We start from the raw sequence: 19,928 nt of genomic DNA on the forward strand, positions 1-19,928 counted from the left end.
AACTTACACACTTGCTTTACTTCTATGGGATAGTTTTCGCCGAGATGAAATGCAGCGGTTAGGAAGCATGTGGCCAGGCTCCAAATGCTCCAACAGCCTGCTGACAGGTCTGGCAGACAACAGCTCTATCACGTGACAAATACTGCTCTGATGCGCTGAGCTGGGTTATGCTAAGTAGTGCGTTTTGTGAGGTGATTTTGTGATACTTCAGATCGGATTACATTTTTTTCTTTTTTTTCTCTCTGATATCTGATCCAGTAATTTAGGTCAGTATCGGATCGATACCGGATCGGTCCATCTCTAGTAGCAACAGCTGGTTTGAAGGCTCTAGAGAACTGTCTTTGTAAACTGACATTTCTTTGTAATAGCAAGGAATTAAATTTCACTTTAACTGAACTTTTCCGGTAAGGAGCTGAATTAAGGGTTCAAAAGCCAGACATTTTCCATAACGGCCTGTAAATTAGGTTTAGTATCTCTGATACTAAGAATATGGTTTCATTTAACAAGCAGCCAAAAAGCAGATTAAAGCAGAGAAGGAAAACAGTGTTGGCTTAAGGGGGGTGTCTAATTACAAAATATTCTAAAAGAATTCATGAGGAAGATAATGTTTCCATTGTTAGTCTAATTAATTTCAAGTAAAACTTTTGATAAGCTTTAATATGCTGCAAAGATATTCGCATATCCCAAAATTTGTCTTGCAGCCAATAAAAAAGATATAAGAATGCGCTCCAAGGAGAAGAAATGGATCCACTCCCCTTTCTGATTGGTCCTCTTCACTCACGTGGCAAGCCACTGCCTCTTTGACGATGAAGATCGCACCTGCAGGATCATAAGTGCGATTTCCTGTGAAGTTTTCAAAATAAAATCATGTTTTCATGCACCACGTTTTGTAGGAGCAGCTTCAGTAATCTATGAATTTTAAAATAAGAACGAATATATAAATATATAAAAACAAATGTGGAGTAATATTTAAAAGTGATAATGTTTTTAAAAATCCACAAAAACGAAGTAAAACTTGGTATAGAAATAAAATGTGTAAGAAATATATGTTTTAAAAGCCCTCCAGCTCCTGAGTGTGAGACATTTTTTTTAAACATACACATTTTGTATTTAAAATTCTTTACCAACATACTGCGCATCAGGCTGGATTATTACCATCAATGTAGACTTTAACATAATTAAAATGTATTTAAAAAATTAAATACTGTATAGGCATGGAATGCTTCACATTAAAATTTATTTTAAGACAAAATGAGATGTGTTTCTTTCATTGAAACAGGTGTATGCCTAAATAAATTTGATAAATCTATTCAGTTATTTAGTAAATATTTTCTTTATGATTTTACATTTTTCTACACAAAAAAGCTGAAAACATAAGATTTGAAAGTTTACTGATTAAATGTATCTTAACAGTGATGACCCCAGCATGTATTTCTGAGAATCGCATTTAAGCGGTCAGTTAATTAATAGATTGATCAGAACACGATTATGCCATTGTACATTTTATATTTTACATTTTTGTGTTTTGGATCACTGACTGAATCAAAAAATTACATAAAAAATATTTCACAAGTTCTTATTAACTATCAGCAGGGGATAATTAGCTGGCATAAAAGCTATATAAAGTTTGTATATTCATGTGTGCATGGGTTCATTTAAACACTGGACACAGGAAAATGTCAGCATCATGCACATTTCCTGGATTCAGTGACTTTTTCTGCTGCAGTGTGTGGATATCAGCATCAGTTTGCTGTGGAAACGCCCTCTTTAAATAGACATCGGTTCATATTCATCTTGAATTTATTCAGTTAAATTATATTCCTTTGGACCTCCAAAATATATCACACTTTATGCCTGTGTTGTGGAGCTAAACAATGAAGCCAACAAGAAAAAAAAAAGGGTCTGCTACTGTTATTTTTTGCATCCTTTGCAAAATACATCTTGTTTCTTTTGTATATGGGGTGAAATCTGGACATATATATCTACACACATACACAAATAAAAAGTACAAATCAGATTCTCCAGTTGTGGGACAGTTTGGAAGATATGAAATTAATCCGTGTGATTTTTTTAAAAGGGGGGCAAAATAAAAGTTTTTAAAGCTATTGCACTGCCCTTACTTTAAGTACAATTCAACTTCGAGCGCTTTTTATTGTTAATGGTTGCTTAGGTGCGGATTTCTGGCTTCTGAAGTGTCAGAAAAGGTGAATGCATCACTGCTTCACACACTAATCCGCTAAATGGTCCAGATTGGTTCTTTTATTTTGAAGGACGCCTAAGTGAAACCGGTCGTGCTGCGTGTTTTTGTTAGCAGCGCTGCAAGGTTAGACCGTTAGTGCTGTTGTGATGGAGGAAGAATGAAAGTTTGCTCACGCTGCTCTTGTTTTGGTTTGCATCGTGTTTCACTTTAGCTAGCCGATTAGCTTACTGAAGCCCAGCCATGTCTGCCATGTGGCGGCGGCTGCAGGTGAAGGTGGGGCCGGCTCGTGGATTACTCACCTCCACACAGGTTACACGTCGATCCACATGGCTGAACGGACATCTGTCTCTGTGTCAAAGCTTTAGCACAGGCACATCTCTACGAAATGACTTCTTCAAAGGTGGGAGTAACCAGGACGACTGTTGTGCAACTCAGCAAACCAGCTTACATTTAAAAATACTAAAATTATCCAATGGTTTGTGTTTCTATAAATATGTGCAACTTTTAGGATCCTGCTAAACAGTTTTAATAAGCTACTAGAAGCCTGTCTGCAATTCGGTTGCATACAGTGTTTCAAATAACAACTTTTATAGTTCTTTGCACTAAACTACTAAACGATTTGGCCGAAAATTCAAAAGGAACAACCATGCATGTTAATTTGCGTTAAAGTGTTTGTAATTTATAAACTGTTTTATATGCCGTATTTGAGAGTGATAGCTAAAGTACCAGGAATCATTTTAATTTCTTAGCTGAAGGTAAACATTTGCAAGTAACCTTGAGAGAGTGTAAAGTTTGGGGTTTTGTGGCTCAGATCTGGAGACCCATATGGAAGCTATGCGGAAGAAGGCGATGGACGCGCTTCCTGGGAGCAGCTGGACTCCTCTGGAAATCAACCCCAACCTTCCTCCAGAGAGGGCGGATATCGTGATCGTGGGAGGCGGGGTGGTGGGCTGGTCCATCGCCTACTGGCTGAAACAGAAGGAGATGGTGCGCGGAGGGGTGCGGGTCCTGGTTGTGGAAAAGGACCCAACGGTGAGGGACTGAGAGATAATGAGTGTAGACTAGCAGTGTCACTTTATTCCTTTCAAAAAATTGCATGATTTAAATCTATTCAAAGTGTCAGGAGAAAGGATCATACTGTGCTCATGAGTCATGTCCTCACTGCTGTTCAAACTAATCCTCTGCCTTTTCCTCCTCATATTCATAAACTGCTCCCCCTGACTGTTCGCAGTACTCCCAGGCCTCCACAGTGCTATCTGCTGGGGGGATCCGACAGCAGTTCTCCCTGCCGGAGAACATCCACCTCTCCCTGGCCTCTGCCGACTTCATAAGGAACATCAATGTAGGTCACTGGAAATGAACAATGAGGCTTTTAATCATTAAATGTGACAGAACATGTGCTTTGTTAATATGTGAACACTTTATAGCCATGTCAGATGAGATCAAAGAGGACCTATTATACTTTTTTCTGTCATACAGTGCTGTGAAAAAATTCCCCCCCTTCCTGATTTTTCCTGTATGTCTCAGATCATCAAACAAATTTTGATATTAAATACAAAATGCAGTTAAATGTTTTATTTAAAGAGTGCAAACTGTCACACCTCTGAATCCCGTCAGGAGCATCTCGGTGTGTTGAACGAAGACCCCATAGACCTGCAGTTTAACCACTCGGGATACCTCTTCCTGGCCAGTGAGGCGGTGGCTCACATCATGGAGGAGAACTACAGCACCCAAAGGTATCAGGCTCAAGAAACCAGTGCTCATACCACAGTAAAAACCCACAGTGTGTAACGTGAAGGGCCGTGAACGGTCATTTGCCATTATTAATTTTCAGAGTTGCAGTTAATTTTAAAAATGTCCTGATATATTTACATTTTGGAAAGAAACTGAACTCATAAAACAGCCATAGGGTTTATAAATTATACATTTTTCCATTTTCTGTCCTAGAGGATTTCTGTAAGGTGCTAGAATGAATCAATAAAAACACTAAGGACATTTTTCATCTTATTCTGTGATTAGTTACATATTAGTTGCTAAGTTTGTGAGTTTTTGGGATATCAGGAAGCTAAAATTTAACTCACATTTCAGGTACGCTGGAGCCAAAGTGTCTCTTCTGTCTCCGACACAACTGAAGGAGAAGTTTCCGTGGGTAAACACAGAGGGTGTGGTTCTTGCTTCATACGGTGAGTGCAAATAAAATGTGAACTGAAGGTCTGTAATGATTATCAGCAGCCACACCAGACAAGGTCAAGAAATGTTAGCTTCTCATCACTGATCATGATTGAATGCAGCTGTTATTTTATTTTTTCTGGCATAAAAAGAATTTGTTTGGTAGCACTGATGATACTCAGAACAATTGGAAAGCCTATTTTTAAACAACAAGTCTAAGATCATTTCATAAGTAAGTCCAAGTTATTCAGATGTGTCACCACTTTACCAAGATCTGGAAAAACCAAACAGGCTCGAACGTGCTACAAACCAGAAACTGTTAGAACACAAATGCCACTGTCCATAGTAGAGGAAGTTTTACGCCACCGTGGACTGAAAGGGTGCTGACCAAGAAAGAAGCTCCTGCTTGAAACCGGACACCTTCAAGCTCAACTGAAATTTGAAATTCACCTTCTAGAGAAAAGTTTTATGGTCAGATAAAACAAAGGTTAGGCTATCTGGCCACATCTATGAAGGAGTAAAGGCGACGTATTCAAACCAAAGAACAATGTACCAACTGTGAAGCACGGTGGTGGTAGCATCACTTGGGGCTGTGTTGCTGCCAGTGGTGCTGTTTTATTACACCAACCGGATGGAATAATGAAGAACTACCTCCAAATTTTTCAACTTGAACTCAAATCAACAGTTTGATGGTTGAAACTTGGACACTGTTGGATGTTCAAACAGGAAAATGATTCCAAACATACTTCACATCTGGTTTTGGGATGGATAAAGCAGGTGAATGTTAAGCTTCTGGAAATGCCTTTCCAAAGATCAACCTCAACCTTATTGAACATTTGTGGACTGTGCTTAAAAGGCACATCTTTACTAGGAAACACACCAGAAACACTCCAGCCTCTACAACTTGCTAATGGATATTTAAACAGATATTAGTGGAGGTGCATGTATATATTTGAGCATGAATGCAGAGGTTTTGACCTGATGAAATCCAAAATAAATAAAAATCTGTGCACCCAATTCTTGTTTTTTAAATTTCTTAAAGGAGTGTGCTGTACATTCATCACACACTGGAAAAATAACTGTTCAAAGAAATCATTAAAAGCCCCAAATTACCATGACATTCATGCCCATGAAGAACATGTGTAAACATCTGACCACAACTGTATATTTGGCTCTGAATTTTGTTCTTATCTGTTTGTATTTAACTGAGCTGGATATCTACAGTGTGACTTTCTCTGCTGCTGTTTCGTGTTCTGCAGACTAAAGCTAAAGTGCTTTAGCTCGTGGCACCTGTAAATCCCATTAGAGTTTTTATTAACGCCTAAAGTTTTGACTTCCTCTTCTTGGAGAGAATTTCCACTAATGTTGAAAACAGTCTGCAGCTATGTCCTGGGACAACCAGTGTAACAAATACACACCAAATATATAAGTGAAAAATAGGCGCAAAAGCATTCATTAATCTGTGTTTGCACACCCAATTACGTCACTGGATTCCCATCCAGGCAAAAATCCCCAACACCATCATTTGGGTCACGATTTTTAAGAAATCTGCAACACTTAAGCAGAAGATTAACTGTGATATATGAGCCTATGACACACTCTCGTTTTAAGACCTTAGAAAAACTAATCTGAGTAATGCAAAGCTGCAGCCAACAGTAATTTAACTTATCAGGGCGTCTGACAGTTCTTTCCATCTGCTAATATTAGATGATAGTGGTGTGGAGTCGCCTAATTATTCTCTGACAGCCCAGTTTTAGATCCTGATTTGTCTTCTTTTGTCACAGTCAGTAAGAAACGGAAACTATTCACATCTCAGGAGCTCCAGCAGTTCTCTCAATTATTACTATTAGTCATGGCATATTATAGTACTAATAGTATTGTAATATTCGATAAGTATTATTCCCTGAAGTCTGGCATCACTTATTGATAACCAGAAAACCAGAAATGTTATATTTCAAGTGGCTAATGGTGTTTATCAAATGAATTATTTAAAAGAGAAAATGTGCCAGTTTTAGTACTTTTATCCAGTTGTTCATGATTTCCTTGTAATATTCAGTAATCGTGCGCACCATTGTGAATGTCTGTCTGATCTTCTGTCATGCAGGGCTGGAGAATGAGGGCTGGTTTGACCCATGGACTCTGCTGAACGCCTTTAAGAGGAAGGCCATCTCCATGGGAGCCATTCAGTGCTGTGGGGAAGTCACAGGTTCGTTACAGCGTCCTGACAACTAAACAAACAAACACACACACACAGGGGAAATACGTCTGCTAAGAAGAAATTTCGCCGTGTAACTCATGACTTTTGATTTATAGTTTTTGTATAAACCGAATGTTTGTTTTTGAATTATTTTGGACAAATCAGGGTTTTCATTTGTGCGACATCAGTCTTATAAATTTGGAAAATATAAGAATAGCTATAAAATTAATAAGAATCTTCACTTATACAGAGCTTAAATTAAACAGGGTGGAAGCACTGCCTGTGGAGCAGCTGTAAGAGTGTATTTTAGGTGTTTCTAATTAAAAAAAAAAAAGAATCAGTATTAATAATATTGTTGCCATAGGCATGTAGCTGGGGACACAACCCAGTCATTTTCATTTATACTAGCAGTGTTGGAAGGTTACTTTTAAAATGTATTCCATTACAGATTACAGAATACATGCCCCAAAATGTATTCTGTAACGTATTCCGTTACGTTACTCAATGAGAGTAACGTATTCTGAATACTTTGGATTACTTAATATATTATCATGCTGTTTACAACTACGTGAATGTACTATTGCTGTGATTTATTACTATTACTGAAGGTCCGCGGCTCCGAACTGTAGTAAAGGGACCTCTGACTAATACGCAGGGTTCTGTGTCGGGCTCATAGCCAAAAAAATAGCTTTACTTTGTTGTGTGGGTCAACTCTGCTCTACAGAGAGAGGCGTTGAAAGGCTGCTCCAACTGAACTTATTGTTTCGGAGGAAAACACAACACAGTGTACAATTGAGTCTTAATAGCTTACTTACAACTGGGCTCGTCAGGCACTCTTCTTGGCTGCAGTGGTTATTAAGTGTGCCTATGCAAAGAGGCACACTTATTACTATTCGTCGGATTTATTATTCTTATTCTTATTATTTTCCTTTTTCCGCCTAAAATTTCGCCGTGTAACTCATGACTTTTGGAGTTTATTAATTCTATAGTTTTTTAAATATGAATATTTTAATGCAAGTTTTTGCCCATTGAAATGAATGGGAAGGCTTCATTTGTGGTGTGTTGGCTCCATCTTTTGGTCCCACTGAAACAAATTTCAAACTTCATTTGTGGTGTGTTGGCTCTCTCTAGTGGTATGCCGGGAGTGGTACGGCCTGTCTACCCTTATTTGGATTACCGTAATGACGACAATATCAACGGCGCGCACAGCGTTGCTGCTTTCAGTAACCATTGGAATTTTTAAGGTTGCGCGAACCATTGAATAGTTACGGTAACTGCAAGGGTGTATGCTTAGTGGAAAACTCCATATCCCACAATTCATAGCACACCTCTGCCGAGTAAAACAATGGCGGCTACCTCTTCGTTTTATATATTGCTTTTATTAGTGTTTGTAGGTCACAAAATAAACTTTTAAGATATTTTCAGGCGAGAATGTAGCTGTGTAAACTTCAAATATCTGCTCGTTTTATCAAGACATCCCATAGTAGCAACAGTTCTCTTACGATGTTGCTGCTAGCCGGCTAGCTAGCGCGGCTTCGCTCAAAAGCACCCGGGCTTGGCTTTCAGTGAGGCGACACACTCGTTTCGTTTCAGTTACAATAACTCGTACTGCGCGCTAGCTAGCACGACGGAGTTTCTATACAGCTGTGTGCGTGCTAAGTTACTGATGTTGAACTTTATTTTATTCATAAGGGTTAGTTCTTAGAGTTGCCAACCGTTCCGTACAAACGGAATCGTCCCGCATTCAGAGAAAATATTATGCGTTTCGTATTGAGCTGAAAAAGAAACGCAGTTTGTCCCGGACTTCAGGTAGAATGGAAAAAGACACAAAGCTGGATTTATTCTGTCGTTATGCTGCAGAGCGGAGTCTTCCTGTCATTCTCTCGCCTGTTGCAACTTCAAATATGAAACTGATCAATGATCGGCTTTTCTCTCTTGTTTGTTTATCGCGCTAAACAACAGCAGCGCGTTTAAGCTTGATCAGCTGTTGTTAGAATTCATTTGATTTTAATTTATAGTATCAGCTGATGTTTGCTGGAGCCACAGCTGTAAAAACGGCTGGTCGAAACCAGGAGATGTCCTTACTGAATCATCAGAGCTGAACTGGTGATGGAGAAACAGGTTTACCTTTTAGGTGACATGAATGAGTTGAAGGGAAGTTATGAACTGTTTCTGAGAGACAAATAACACCAGGATCCTTTTCTAAGCAGCTGACAGCTGGTAACTGGGGCACAAAGATATACTTTTCTTTCTTACTCTCATATAAAATATTTAGCTTTTATTAAATAGTTATCTGAATCTTACAACCAAAGTTTGTATAATAATACACAAGACTGGCTGTAGACCATTGTTATTCATTCAGAACACTGTGTAAAAATAACAAAAACAAAAAGTGAATGCAAAAGTGCATAAATATTTATTTTACGTGTTTGATGTATGTGGCGGGGCGTGGTCTGCAGTGCCGCTGCAGGGGAGGTGGACCCACCTGAGCGGCATCTGCAATCACGTCTCTCGGGCGTAAAGTCTATGCTCTCTCGGCTGTTTTTTGGGTGTGTGTTGGGCTGTGAGTTGAAAAGCTACAGCCCTCTGTGTGGGTACACCAACCATGTGTGAAAATTGGTCCATAACGTAATGCTTCAAAGCGTGTTCATGCAAACATTGTTGGGTCTGCTGTGGTACAATGGGACTTCTGCTCATGAACCTGTGTGCACAGCGTCTTCAAATCGGGGCTGTACGAAGTCACCTCATCTTTACACAAAACTGTAAGCTGTCATTTGTGAGGCGTGAGCAGTGTTTGTTTTTACCATAGTTCATGGTGGAGAATGGCTGCTCTGCTGAGTTTTGTTCTCTGTAGCCGTATGAATGGCAAACTACACTGATTAGCAGCGGCATAGGCACACTTAAAATTTCTTCTGAAATTTTTGCTTTCTAGTTATTATATTTACATGCTTCCAGCTCCCGTCTTTGCTCGATGACAGCTCGTACTTTTCCTTTTTCTCCCTCCCTCGCTCACAGACACATAACGGGTATGGCAGTCCATTCTCCCTGCAGCACGGACTACACTGCCTATGATGCTACATTCTTTAGAGCTATACCTGTAGCATTCTGCCTATTAGCTTAGCACAGCAACAACAAAAAGGCGCTCTCTCACCGAGGAAACACGCAGAGAGAGAGCGTCACCCTGTAACCATGGCAACCGTAACGCTGCCGCCTGGAACAACAGAACATAGCTGTCAAACAAAACCCAAACAGTCCTGACCGGCGACAATATGAAACAGGGAAGTACCGCCGTGTAATCCATTTATTTCAACAAAGTAACTGTATTCTGAATACCACCTTTTTCAACGGTAACAGTAACGGAATACAGTTACTCATATTTTGTATTTTAAATACGTAAAGGCGGTACATGTATTCCGTTACTCCCCAACACTGTATACTAGCACTCTTAACAAAACAAACAGACCACAAAATCAACAGCAACCGGTCCGTTCTCTTTCCATTAATAGGGATTCACTGTCCTCGACTCACCTTGTTCTAGCATAAGTGAGACGAGTCTAAAAACTCACTATTCACCATTATGAAGTGGTGGATTTTAAAAAAAAACAAAAAACCACAATCTTTTCCTAAAGCTCAGTGGGTAGTTTTTAGTGCCTAAACAGAACCAGGGGGGTGACAAAGGGGGAACAAAGTGATCCCACTGGGAAGTGAAACGCTGTCTCCTTGCTTTTAAATCTGGAGCGTATTCCCCCCCTCAAAAAAATAAATAAATAAGAAAAACAAAACAAAAAAACCCTCCAGCTGCTTAGCACAGGCTTTGTAGGTCTCTAAACCAGGACGTTTATCCCTTGGTGACTGATGTTGCCACAGCTGGAGCCTCAAGGCACCAAAGGACACCTTGTGTGTTACACAGAGATTGAGGTTGTGTTTTACAAAACTGTTATGTTACACAGGCATCTGTATAAAAAGAATTCACTCGTATCACATATTCACACAGAGCAGACCAATAAAATCAGAGGTTTTCTCTGTCTTAAGAAGAGAGGAAGTCTCTGACTCTGCTGACCTGATTTCCTCAGGCAGTTTTCTTCATGGCTTTAGAGAAATATTAATCTTACATCATTCGTTGGATGAGAGGACTGATAGAACAAGTGGAGGGACAAGATTAGGATGTAGAAATTTAAACTTTGCTTTAAAACTGTAGTTACTCACCATTTTTTGTAGTTTTAAAACATAAATAAAGTAATATGTTTATGATAGATAAGCTATGAGGCGGTAAATAAGCAATTAAAATCATCTCTATGTGCATCGTTAAAGTCATATACACATTAATGAATGATCCAACAATGTATTCTCTTTTATTCTATATAATTTAACTTTAAATGTATTTTAACGCTGTCAGCGTTAATCTCGTTAAAATGACGTTAACGCCATAAGCGCGTTAATGTGGCAAATTTCCGTTAGTGAGTTCCCATTGGCTCCACATGCCACCCTTCTTTTAATTGATTGATTGAAAAAAATGATTTTTATTTTGAAAATCTGGTGTTATTTGGCAGCCCTGAAATAATTTAGCTGATTTAAAAAAAAGAAAGAAAAACATATCTCAGAAAACAACAACTAGTTGTTTGGCAACTCCGGGCTTCCGTACATGAGTATTTCAGTTCCTACATTCGCCTAAATAGCAAAAGGTTGGATCCCAATAGGAGACAAAAGTCCCCCGTGTTTTGTCTCAGGAAGGGTGTGAAAATCTGCCAAATCAAATATCTGCTGTGGTGACCCGTTGTGAATAAGGGAGCAGCTGAAAGTAACTTCTTCTTCTTTTTCTTTGTGTTGAAAATTGGTTTTAATGTGTTTCTCACACAGAATTTAAATATACGACAAGCGTGATAACGACAACTGATGGAGAAAAGCTGGATCTGAGGAGAATAAAGTCAGTCAAAGTAAGTGGAACTGCAAGTGCTGAATGTCTGTGAGATTAGCGAAGCGTATAAAGCTGTTTATTTATTATTCTGTGTGATCGCTAACATGTTAGAGAAGTCTCTGACTTGTACCTCCCTCGGTTTGGTTCACTTATGTTAATGTTTACTAAGCTTTAGAGGGGAATTCTCAGTTGCTGTGACACTTGTGCAGTGCAGTGTCTTCAACTGCTCAAGTAAAACTTTATTGTATCGTTAAATATACTAAAATTATTGCGTACAAAAGCTCTGCTGATTCTCAATGAATGTGTGAAGTCTGAATAACAACAGATGGATGGCATGTTCTTCAAATCCCTTCAGACCATATATCAACTGCAATTTCTTCCCAGGTGACCTCGTCCTGTTTAATGTGTCCCACACCGCCTGATTACTGGCACTAAGTACCTCATAAATTTGTCTTGTGGTGCTTTTAATACCTTTTTTTTTTTTTAGAGCACTAAATCCAGGAGGGATTGTGGAGTGCAGGCAGGAAGGAGTCAGAAAGGGAAGCCATAAAACTTGTGAGCTGCATTACGTCGTTAGAAATGTGTCTTAGGACGACTAAACTGTCTGACATCTGTCCAGATGAGGAAATATTACCATCAGCATAGAGATCCTTCACTGCACAATATATTACCAAAGGATTATTATAATCTGTAGACTAATCAGTCATTAACCAACGTTTCCTGCATGTTCACTGAAGAAACCTGGAAACATATTTCCCAGAGGTCATCAAGTAGCTCTCTGCAGTTTTCTGTTACCTCAGGTGAAGGTCTTGCTCTTCCCTTAAACAATACTGCTTTGCAACAATCAGCCATTTTAAAAACTCTTCACAGCTATTGCTATTGGTGTCCTCTTGAGCAGCTGAAACAGTGCTGTCCTTTCTGGGATATTATTTTAAATAATTAGTACGGTTGTATGTTGTTTATGGAATTTTAATCTCAATTTGACAAATATTGTGTGCTAAAAAAGGATTTCTTTAACCGGCCAACCTTCACATTAGAATTATTTTGATCTGTGAAATATGCTGAGCTACTCTGCTAAGAGTCCAAGAATGAAAATATGGAATTCAAGCTCCAGCTGACTGATTGGCACGAAATACTTCTGTTAAAACTGTGCACTGAATCAGAAAAAGCACAAACGTGCATGATGGGTAGAGGAGGTAAAAGTACATAATTCTGTACTTGTCTCTCCCTGTGAAATACGGCAGCTGGACCTTTAGCTATCAACTTGAAGCAACATGTTAGATCTTTATGCACGCTTGTTTTGTGTGTGGCTAGCGAGATGCTGAAGTACAGCGACTTATGGACACCTGCAGTCATGCCGGTGTTGTGCCAAAAAATAAATAAATAAAAACACAGTCCCATTTTAACCTCTTTAACTATGCCACACAGTTTTTCCCCCTCTTTCATCTCTTTTTATGCCACATCTCCTGGTGATTAATACACGTGCAGGGCTGCCTTTCATGTGTTCCTGCTCAGACTCAAATCGGTTTGATGTTTGAAGGCTCACAGTGCCGTGAAAAAATAACTCCTCTCAAGTACGTCAAACCAAAATTAATGGGCCTGTTTTGAAAATGTAAAAGTAAAAAGTTTGTACTTCTTTTTTTTTTCCCACCTCTGATGATGGGATGTCTGCTTGTGTCGAGCAGGTGCAGATGCCACACAGCCTGGAGTACCAGCCAGTGGAGTGCGCTATTGTTGTGAATGCAGCAGGAGCCTTTTCTGGTAAACTGACCGAGATGCTGGGAATTGGCTTTGGCCCCAAGCAGTCCATCGCTGGAATCCCACTGCCTGTTGAGCCACGGAAAAGGTAGGCTATTGACTCGAGGGGCTGCTAGAGTTTTCTTTGAAAGGCAGCGCCTCATACAGCGAACCGCATCAATACCAGACAGCTTTTTTCAGACTCTGCACCCCGAAAATTGAAAAACCAACTTCATGCCGCTGCCTGTCAGCGTCTACCATCTGCAGTCTTTTCATTTTACTCTTGCTCTGCATCATTTAGACTACAGATAAAAATGAATCTAAGTAGGATACAAGCGAGTCAGTCACATAACTTTAGTCGGCATGACCTGGACTGTTTGAGTATGTATGCCATCAGACTCAAGCATTCTGTGTAAATGGTGGCTTTAGATTTAGGTAGAGCCATTGCACCCCTACTGCCAGTCCCAAACTTGGATAAATGGGTGTGTTTAATACGAAAGGACATTCACCATTAAATCAAAAAATGAGATTTCCATACCAAATCGGTCTGAGCTCGGCTTGACAAAGACCACCTCCATTGGCTTTGGCTAACAGAGTGCTGATGGAAACTGTGCTACTGTTAGCTGAGAACAAAGGATGCTCGGGATAGGGTGAGATGTAGGGAGATGATTTGCTGTGCTGAATCTTAAAGGGAGCAGTCGAAAGAAGAAAAATGTAAAGAGGGAAAGTTCGGATACTTTATAATACAGCCTGCACCCCTGATACTGCTGTACAATTATAATGTAAGGAGACGTTAGGTTTCTCTATAATTGTAAATATACAACACAGTGCAGACCGTATTATAAAAAAGCCTACCTACCTCATTTATACATTGCAATCTAAAAAAAGGAGGTTAGGCTAGTCTATAATATAACGTGTATCCTTAATAATATTGTGTAATTACAACTAAAGAAGGAAAGGTTAGTATAGTCTATAATATAGCCCACACCCTTAAAAATTCGATGTCATTAAAACAAGAGACGGATTTTTTTGATACTTTTTTCTTCTATTTCTTCTAAAACTCCCAAATGTTGCTTCCTTGCTTTCCTGCACCCACATTTTAAGTAATCATTGGGGCATGGTATTTTTAGGTATTGAAGGTTACCTGGCATGAATTCAGAAAAGCCACATGTTAAATTAAACTTTCACCTTAAGCTGTGGGCTGTTTTGAAAAGCTACCCATTTTTCTGCCTTATTTAAACCTCCACTAAATCTTTCCTCGTGCCGCCTTGAACGGCTGTCAAACCATCACATAAACATTTTATAAGACAGAGTTTTGAGCTCTCTGGATAATTCTTTGTAGACACTTTTCCACGCAGAACAGAGTAAATGTCTGATCACGTTCATGCCAGAGAAACCTCACTTACATCTTGGCATGAAATGAAATATCAGCTGATATAATATCATACTGGATGTACGACTCTGAGCTGTTTACTTCGTCACTGTTTTTCAGGTATGTGTATGTGGTCCGCTGTCCTGATGGTCCCGGTCTAGACACTCCTTTCTTAATCGATTACTCAGGAGTTTACGTCAGGAGAGAGGGGTTAGGTGGGAACTACATCACCGGGGCCTCGCCAGAGGAGGTTGGTTTTTATCTCTGAGCTGTTTCTCCAAAAGTTGATTCTGTTCATCTGGACGTAGCGTTTTGTGGGAGAAACATTTCGTTACTCTTCCAAGTGACTTCTTCAGTCTCAGCTGACTGCAGGTTTTCCCAATCTTATAAACTAATGACTGAAACCAGCCCACTGAAGGAACAATGGGCTGGGAGGTCAGTTACTTAATCGTAATTATGCAAATTCTCATGACCATTGATCAACAACCACTGGTCAATGGCCATGAGTACCATTCACAGAGAGTTGGGGAATGGCTGCAATCACAGCATTGTAAGACGGCGACAGATGTACCCTTAGGCCCCCTCCTCGATTCAGAGATGGTCTTTCCCTTTTCACGTAAATGGCCTCCTTGACTCCGCGCTCACACCAGCGTTTCTCCCTGGAGGAACTCAAATGCTACGTCCAGATGAACAGAATCAACTTTTGGAGATTTACTTTCCTGGATGATTGAGAATGCATCAAGACGTCTGAGCTGTTTCCTTATGTTAACATTCAACAGCTGAGCAAATCATGTCGTTGTTTGCACTGGTTGTGTGTCCTCAGGCGGCAGAGCCAGACGCCAGTAATCTAGAGGTGGAGCACAGTTTCTTTGAGGAGAATGTCTGGCCTCATTTGGCCTTTCGAGTTCCTGCTTTCGAGAAACTTAAGGTACAGTTGGGAAAGTGTGGTCACCCACGTCATGGTTACTGCCAGCATTACAGCATTATTATCAGCCAGAACTGGTTTTATTTTGAAGCTTGCAGATTAATTTTATTGTATCCATATTTTAAGTGAGTTAAATTTAAAAACTTGGTACAGAAATGGGCTTTTCCAAAACAAAACAATGATTATGATCTCTCTTTATCACTTACAATAACATAATTTGTCCTCACATTCTTCCCCTCAGGTGACCAGTGCCTGGGCAGGTTTCTATGACTACAACACCTTTGACCAGAACGCCATCATCGGTACGCACCCCCTGATCAACAACATGTACTTCGCCACGGGCTTCAGCGGCCATGGCCTGCAGCACTCGCCTGCGGTGGGTCGCGCTGTGGCGGAGCTGATTCTGGACGGAAACTATAAAACGCTGGACCTGAGCGGCTTCAGTTTCAACCGGATTCTGACGCAGGAACCAAAGCTGGAGAGGAACATCGTGTAGCTGAGCCGAACCCTGAAATCATATCTTTCACATCCTGCCGAAGCCAAATTATTATAACCTAAGTCTTATTTTTGTAGCTGGAAACATAACTTTAATGACACAAATTGATTTATAAGATCTGGGTAGTATAATTTCTACAATCCAGATAAGCAAAAGCAAAACCTCAGTGATTTAAGAAAAGGCCCGAATACGGCACATTTCCAGCCTTCAGGAGCTGCGGGAATAATGTCTCCTGACCATTTGGGACTGCAAAGAGGTCAGAGTGGACAGATGTCTCAGGTTATTATTAGACATCCTGCCAGGTAGTGACAAAATAATGAAAGGGCCTTTTAAAAGATTCGTCTTTAAAGATTTTAACACAGTTCTCACAACAGCAGGTTCAGAGAACATTTATTTGGTTCTTTAAATAAGATTTTTCATAGTGTGATCTCTCTGATGTGTCACTGAAAGACATAAATGAGTCCCGTATCTTAAAGGTATTTATATGTTGCTTTTTCTGATGTGTAGCTGACGTGTGATTTAGTTATTAAAATTAAATTATTTGGCTGTCACAGCCTCAAATCTTCACTACACAATTATCACAGCCAAATGGTGATGATAGCTGATATTGTTAATCAATTTTACAACTTTCTGTTGTAGTTTATAATCTGATAATAAGGAAAAAATGTATGTATTAGTGATCCCACTTTTTCAATTTTAAAAATTACAACAACAAAAAACAAATAAATTAGGGTATTAATGGATGTTACCAAAAATAATGAGTCAGTATGCCCTAAATTTTACTTTTTCAGCCTGGATTTTGATACATTTCTTTATTATATTTAAAGATTTTGAATTTTTTCCAATTCTCAGGCACACAAATTTTCAGAAAACACTATTTAAGATCTTAAAGACATTAAACACAAAAAAGGCAAACAGTAAAACTGTTGCTCAGACTATGTTATAAACCATAATAGTAAAAGTGTCATATTTAATATAACAACCCTGGAAATGACTTCCTACAAGATTTTGCTTCAGATTCAGAGCACCTACTCTGCTCGGGGTCTTTCATTTTGAAACTGACTGGCTCCTCTGTGCATTTCAATTTGGTAAACTATCAAGCGTTGAATTGAGTGGGCACCGTCAGCCGGTCACGTGGCCACGCCCCGCTTATTGCTGTGATGAGACCAAAGGTGTGGTGAACTGAATTATCCTTTAATTTGGACTTTTTCCGTGCATATAGAACATGTTTTAAATCAAGAGTTTAATTCTTTTAAATGATCATTTGATTTCATTTAATAATGAACCTTACTGGCAGCACCAGTATCTTTTATTAGTCTGATTTCAGAGGCAATAATGTTCCTTTCTAAAGAAATCAGCAGGAGGAACCACTGAGAATAAAGTGGAACTAAGAGATGCTTCTTCATTAGAAGACAAAAAATATGCATGGAGGTGAGCCAGCAGCTGACTCACTCCTGATACAGAGTAACAGGAATAACTTCTGCTTTCCAGATTTCCACTGAACTCGGCTGTTTGGTACCGTTACGCAGTCGGAACGTGCAAATTTAGAGTGAAACATCATCAGATGCATATGTGCTGTCCCATGCAACGGTTTAACTGTGGTACTTTTAACAGCTTTGTATACTTTTTGTGTATTTGTCTAATTTGATCAATATACTGTAATTGTGTTGTATTGATCAGTGTAATTACATTTTTATCAGTAAGACAATTTTTCAAGAAAAACGTGGAGTTGTTGCCTGACTTCCTGTTTCCTTCATTTGTTGCCGCTGCTCCTCTTTTAAATCTCCAGAAGGAATAGGCATAAAAAAGGTGCAGTGACTCATTTAACTTTAGAAAGAAGAAAAGCTAATTTTCCAAATAACTAATTAGTGACAGGATCATCGGATTATCCTGTGTAAGCTGAACTTTGCAGTTTCCATGTCTTAAAAAACATCATTAAAAAAATGTCTTTGACAATCATCTGCTTACTGAAAGTGAAAAACTATATCTGTCATACACTTAAATGTGTAAACATATATAAGGTGGTGTTATCTGCTTTCTCTCAGTATGATTTACTGTCAGAATGTTTACTCTGTATTGAATTTGTGTGATTAAAAAGCGCATAAAAGGCGGCACAGCAGGTGGTCAGTACAATCATAAATATACAGATACTGAACCTTTTCAAAATAAGACCTTATATGTAGACACTCTCAAAGCATTTCATTTCTTAAAAACATCCGCCTTACTTTCTTATCGAGCACTGCAAACAAAACAATAGTCTTTTATGCAGGAGTTCCTGGTGTTTTACACAAAACATGCAGCAGATGGCGCCATTTCAGTGGGTAATTTTAAGCTTGGAGCGTCATCGCTTCTGACATGTTTCATGCAAACTCTGTATAGATTTAGAACCCAGAGCTAGGTGATTAATTCAAGTCAGTACCACAGCTGCCACTTGTATATTTTGCCTGTGATTATCATGCGAGTTAATATTTCTTCGGGGCACACATGTAGGCAGCAGGAGCTGCGGTCTGGATGCCAGATCGGAGTCTGAACGTTTCAAAACAGACTTTTCATTTTTCATACCAAGACTGGATCTGTTTATTCTAAATATATTCAAAAATTAACCTTTCAAACTGGAAAATGTCACACTGGTGTGGATGATAAAAAAAAAAAAGAATACTGCTGTAAGGTCAGGGGAAAGAATTAACTGGCTACAATAATGCTTTTTAGGAAGAAGGATGTACACCACAGTGATGAGGTGCATAAGAAGGGGAAAAGGCGAAAACTGGCCCTAGTAGGTCTAAGGGACAACCCCCACTACCTTGGACTCTTTATCTTGTGGTTTTAGAACTGAAGAAACTGAAGATGAGGTGAACCATTTGTTGTTTTCAATTAGTGGTAGAGATAGTGATAGAGAGATCACTTACGTAAATACAATAATGGTAAATGGCCTGTATTTGTATAGTGCTTTACTAGTCCCTAAGGACCTCAAAGCGCTTTACAGATTCAGTCATCCACCTATTCACACACACATTCACACACTGGTGATGGCAAGCTACATTGTAGCCACAGCTGCTCCGGGGCGGCTGTGGCTACAATGTAGCTTGCCATCACGTAAAACATGTAAAATGTATTTTTTGGTGTGTCATAAAAATGATACAATATCTTTCCCCATTGGACCATGTTGTGAATTTGATCAAAAGTGACACTAATTATTAAGAAACGTGCTGGTGAAGGGCCCTGATTGACTTCAGGGCTCCACTGTTCCCACATAGTAGTCCATCTATAATTTTTAAATTACAGAAAACTCTACAAGTTTAGGTTAATTTATCACACCTAAGACAGGCACCAGATCGTTCAGGATGGCACAGCTGTTCCCTCTTTAAAAACAGTGAAGAGGACTGCCAGGTGCTGCAGAAGAAGTACGAGCAGCACACAGCGACAAGTTTGGGACTAATTGCACCTGCAAGTGTTGCCTTCCATCGCTGAAAAACAATTTTGCATTATTTGTGGTTTCGCCTTGCAACTTCAGAGGAGTTTATGAACCACCCTGCTCCCCACAGACCAGACACCTCCGCATCCTCCACATCTCAGCTTCCTGCCGCTCAATGCAGCAAACCAGCAAAGAATGAATCATTTTGCACGGCAGAGTCAGTCACCGGCAAAACCCCACCAACAGGTTCCTTCACTGCCTCTGAGGTAAGTATGAAAGCAGAGCTACGACAAAAGCCCCTCTGCCAAAGTTACCGGAAAGCAATTCATAAACTGCCTTGAAAGTGGATCATGTTTTCATCACAGAGATGGTAATGAGTGAGCTGTCGGGCTGAACTTAACCCCCTCCGTCATCAAATCAGCTCAGGGTACACACGATTAAAACCATTGGGGTTTATTTTACAGTTAAGGGATGTTGAGAAAGCTGCTCATTAAATCTGTCATAA

The 19,928-nt window shown here is 39.5% G+C and overlaps 1 protein-coding gene across 1 annotated transcript; it reads left to right on the forward strand.

The window, feature by feature from the left end:
* The first annotated feature begins 2,306 nt into the window (after nucleotides 1-2,306).
* On the forward strand, nucleotides 2,307-18,112 carry foxred1 (FAD-dependent oxidoreductase domain containing 1). The gene is made up of 11 exons (XM_085421259.1): nucleotides 2,307-2,600; nucleotides 3,012-3,232; nucleotides 3,432-3,542; nucleotides 3,818-3,936; nucleotides 4,289-4,383; nucleotides 6,474-6,575; nucleotides 11,424-11,500; nucleotides 13,167-13,327; nucleotides 14,711-14,840; nucleotides 15,414-15,518; nucleotides 15,757-18,112. The coding sequence occupies exons 1-11, from the start codon at nucleotides 2,441-2,443 to the stop codon at nucleotides 16,009-16,011; spliced, it is 1,536 nt and encodes a 511-aa protein (XP_085277385.1). The 5' UTR covers nucleotides 2,307-2,440; the 3' UTR covers nucleotides 16,012-18,112.
* The last annotated feature ends 1,816 nt before the right edge of the window (nucleotides 18,113-19,928 follow it).

This window comes from Rhamphochromis longiceps, linkage group LG10 (assembly GCF_057381845.1).
Source record: "Rhamphochromis longiceps isolate RC_006_pf linkage group LG10, R_longiceps_female_GT1.1, whole genome shotgun sequence".
NCBI classification, from domain to species: domain Eukaryota; kingdom Metazoa; phylum Chordata; class Actinopteri; order Cichliformes; family Cichlidae; genus Rhamphochromis; species Rhamphochromis longiceps.